The 4,487-nt window shown below is 37.8% G+C and overlaps 1 protein-coding gene across 1 annotated transcript; it reads left to right on the forward strand.

Moving 5' to 3' along the window:
* Positions 1-429: 429 nt before the first annotated feature.
* Positions 430-2,813, forward strand: LOC110698535 (protein JINGUBANG-like). The gene has a single exon (XM_021875980.1). The coding sequence runs from the start codon at positions 647-649 to the stop codon at positions 2,123-2,125; it is 1,479 nt and encodes a 492-aa protein (XP_021731672.1). The 5' UTR covers positions 430-646; the 3' UTR covers positions 2,126-2,813.
* The last annotated feature ends 1,674 nt before the right edge of the window (positions 2,814-4,487 follow it).

Genomic DNA, 4,487 nt, shown 5'->3' on the forward strand with positions numbered 1-4,487 from the left:
GTGACAAATTATATAATTTTTTTTTTTTTTTTGTTGCAATAAAGATAAGTCCTTGTGAATTGGATCTAAATGTATTATGATATGAGGTTGAAACTTTATTCAAATGATAATTTTTCATAAATCTAAATGACATAATTAGCTAAGCTAATTTCAAATACCAGTATGTTTAATTTTTTTATTACACGATGACTTTCTAAATTTTAAAAGTGAACACAAAATGACTAGCACAAGTAAAAGTCATAATTCCAAGCTTCTAAAAAAGAACGAAAAAAAAATCATAAACAAATAATATAACAGCCAGGTCACACAGGCAAGATTTTCGAAAATACTCCGTATAATAAAAAGCATTTAAAAAACAATCACGATTGATAAATATCCCACGTGTCCCCCTATCCCCACCCACCTTGAATCTACCTCTACCCCCACTCTCCTTTCCCTATTTAAACACCATTCTCCTCTTCCTTTACCCCAATTTAATTCTCTCCATTTTTCAAACTTCTCTTTTTAGCTCATCAACAACAACAACAACAATCACAAACATTCTCTCTCACAAAATAATAATAATAAACCTTAGCTCTATTTCTTTGTACCATCACAAAAAAGTAAAACTGACATTATTATTATAGATTGTACTATTAGTGCAATAATGTCTCCACTAATCGAAACGAGATTAGTTGATCATCATAACAACTGGAGTAGCAGTAACTCCCCTCGCCGAAGAGTGAATTTTCGACAATTGTTACAGCACTCTTCCGAGGAGGAGACGGAGGATAGCCGCCACTCGTATTCGAGTAGCGCCAGGCAAAGTAATGCTTCTGTTGAGACATTCTCAAGCAGTAGCAATAGTCCGAGATTGAGTAGTTTTAACTACACCGATGAGAATTATTCAACGACTACAAATTCATCATCACCTTATAATAATATCATCATGTCATCTCCTTCGCCTTTGATTCATCAATCATCTCCTTATTTGAAATCACCTTGGATTAAGCTATCCCCTCTTCAGATACACCCTGCAACACCCAGTCATTCGTCAAGCGACGACACGTATTTTTCTCGAGGGAGGAAGTGTTTGATTGGTTCACTTCTTCGCGAGGAAGGACACGTGTACTCGCTAGCCGTCAAGGATGGGATGCTGTACACCGGGTCTGAATCCAAGAATATTCGGGTTTGGAAGAATTTCCATGACGCGGGCGGGTTCAAGTCGGGTAGCGGGTTGGTGAAGGCGATCGTCATTTCGAAAGACGAGCAAGTTTTTACCGGACATCAAGATGGGAAGATCCGGATATGGAACCCGAAAGGAAAACGGCTCGGTACGCTTCCGAAGATGGGAGATTACATCAAAAGCTCAATGAACCCTAAGAATTACGTCGAAGTGAGGAGGCATCATAAGGTGCCTAAGATAAAGCACTTTGACGCGGTTTCATGCATGAGTTTGAACGAAGAGTTTGGACTTTTGTACTCGGGGTCGTGGGATAAGACCATCAAGGTATGGAGAATATCCGACGGAAAATGCTTAGAGTCATTCGAGGCGCATGATGATGCAATCAACTCGATCGTAGTAGGGTACGACGGACTGGTCTTTTCGGGTTCCGCGGACGGGACCGTGAAGGTTTGGAGACGAGAGTTGGATGGGAATACTGTTAGACACATCCATGTGAGGACGTTGTTAAAACAGGAGAATGCTGTTACCGCGTTAGCGGTAGCAGCAGACGAGGAGAGTGGCGGCTGGGTGTTGTACGCCGGGTCATCCGACGGATTGGTGAATTTCTGGGAGAGAGACGAGGAGGAAGGGGTGGTGTATGGAGGGGTGTTGAGAGGGCATAAGTTGGCCGTGTTGTGTTTGGGTACGGCGGGGAGTTTGGTGTTTAGTGGGTCCGCGGATAAGACTATCTGTGTATGGAAGAGAGAAGGTGATGGGGACCACTCTTGCTTAGCTGTCTTGTCGGGCCATAGTGGGCCCGTCAAATGTCTAGCCGTCGAGCAAGACAAAGACGACGACGACAACGACGGTGGTGGTGATGATCAACGACGGGAGTGGATTGTTTATAGTGGTAGCTTGGATAAGTCAGTCAAGATATGGCGCGTGTCGGAAGACGCGTTCGAGGATGAAACTACGTACTAATGTTATGTTGAAGTTGAACCGTAATTTGATTGATTGCGTGTTTAAAACTTTTTTCACATTGTGTATGTGGTGGTCCGTGTTAGAGGTGTGAATTGAACCATGTGGCTAAGGAAGTAGCCTAGACTAGACTAGCCGCCGTAGCTGCCACCGGGTATGGTTGTACATAAATTAATGATCGTTTGATTGATTGATGACACGTGGAAAAAGTGGAGTTCACGCGCCGCTGCCGCCGAGGGAAAAGGGTGACAGTGTTGGTACATGGAAATAGAAAGTGACCGGCCACCGACCGACCCCTTTGGAAAATAGAAGTGCGGAGCACGCTGGGAATCCAGGAGAGCCAAAGGAAAATTATATGGTTATTGGTCCCCTGTAGCAACGTTACAAAACTTTGTATTTAATTTTTGATAGAGATTTGGAAAGTTGCAACATTAAATGTATAGTAATAAAAACACACCATATAAAGGATTTCCTGCCGAATCTTTCGATGTTGAGAATCGCTTTCTGAGGGTTACTCTTGCCATAAACGAGAAGAAAAGGCATATATATGGTGTGTGTTGTTTAATTTGTTGTTTTTGAATTCTAGTATCATTGGTCTATTGTTAGCTTGTAGTCGAATATTCTTTTCTTCGTTAATTAAGATGAATGACTCAACTAAGCCTTATCTGTCGACCATTTATTTGTTGGTTCACGAATTGTATAGGTGCAATTTCTTTCTTTCATTACTTTGTTATTACAAGTACAGTATGTAAGCTTTTAATTATATGATGAATGTAACATGCAAATTAGAAAGTGTAAAGCAAATTTGGCATATTTTAAAATTTAGTATGAACTGTATTAATGGTTTGATTCTTGGCTATGGTTGAAAGCTAAGATTGCTTAATAGTAAATGACTGTAAAGCGGATTTGGTCAAAAAGGCAGCACCTAATTGTGCAATATCAGGGAGTATTTAATAAGGATATGGTAATAAGTATTGGAAAATTAACAATGTCACCTTTTTGCCTACCTCCTTTTGGTTTAAGAGTCGGCGGTTTGTGTTCGCTATAGCAGAGACCAAAACGTGCGATTACATGAAAAACTATATAGTAATATTAATTTTCAACGGATATAAGCACACAATATTTAGTCTGTTTATACTCCATAGCAAGTAAATTCAAGTTAAGTTACATTAAAGCTTTTATTGCTTTATATTGTTTTGAATTTGACTCGAAAATTATACGAGTCAAGTTGAAGTTTCCAATCGAGCTTTACAATCAATTCAAACTTGATTTAAGTTGTTAAGGGCAAGATATAACATATTTTCTCTCCAACTTTTAATTAATGTCAATGAAGTTGTCATTAGAATTAGTTGATAAGGTTCAAAATGGCATAATTTAAGTTCATTTGGATAGAGTGTATTAAGTTTGAGCTCTTGCTCTACTATGCAACTATACTGAATGGTTAGGAGAAAACAAATCCAATATCGGAACATCTGTCTCTAAGCTAATTCCATTGATATCAATCACTCAACCTTGAGATCGCTCCAAATTTATTGTAAGTAATAGAAAATGTAGGAACAAATGTATTTTAGAGAAGAGTGGAATAATGGGAAGAGTAAAGAAGACTTAGCTTGGTTTATATGAGCCCAAAAATATATTTACAAAAGCTAGACTAAATAGTGGTTTAACAATTTCAAGTGTCATAACCATGTTCATCGATGTTTTTTTTTTTTTTTTTTTTTTTTTTTTTTTTTTTTTTTTTTTTATGTTACCTTGGAGGTTTGTATTAGTTTTTTGGTATAGAAAGAGGCGGATAGCTAGATTGATGATGAGATTTGATCCATCCCTTGTTTTGCGTGCCACGTTCGATAGGGGGGGGGGCTGGTAGGAGCATAACTGCCCTACAAACATCGTGTTGTAATTAATTTGTAAGTTATTTTACATTTCTAATGGCAATGTTTCAATAACTCACAAGCACAATCCGTTCCTAAAAGTTTAACCAACTAATTTATCGAGTTGACATAATATCTTCAAGATTTGTATTAGCAAAGTCCAAATTAACTGCACGAAAATCATCAAAACTAAGCTGCACTCAAACTTTAGGTTAGACTAATATACTAGCCTCCCAAAATCTTAAAAGTTAAGATGCAAATGAAACAATAGCAAGAACATATTCATATAATTACTTTTTAGCCGTTGACATAATAATCAACAACCTAATAAGCATATTCTCTCAAATAAAATAATACAAACAAAATAAGAATAGCGGAAAACTCACATGCATGATGCATAAATAGATAGATAATTTGATGATGATGATGCGTGTTGTTTTATAAGGTACATTAATAGTGCGCCCATAAATTAATATATGGTCCCATATTATACA

The sequence above is a fragment of the Chenopodium quinoa genome, unplaced genomic scaffold, assembly GCF_001683475.1.
Source record: "Chenopodium quinoa cultivar QQ74 unplaced genomic scaffold, ASM168347v1, whole genome shotgun sequence".
Classification (NCBI taxonomy): Eukaryota; Viridiplantae; Streptophyta; class Magnoliopsida; order Caryophyllales; family Amaranthaceae; genus Chenopodium; species Chenopodium quinoa.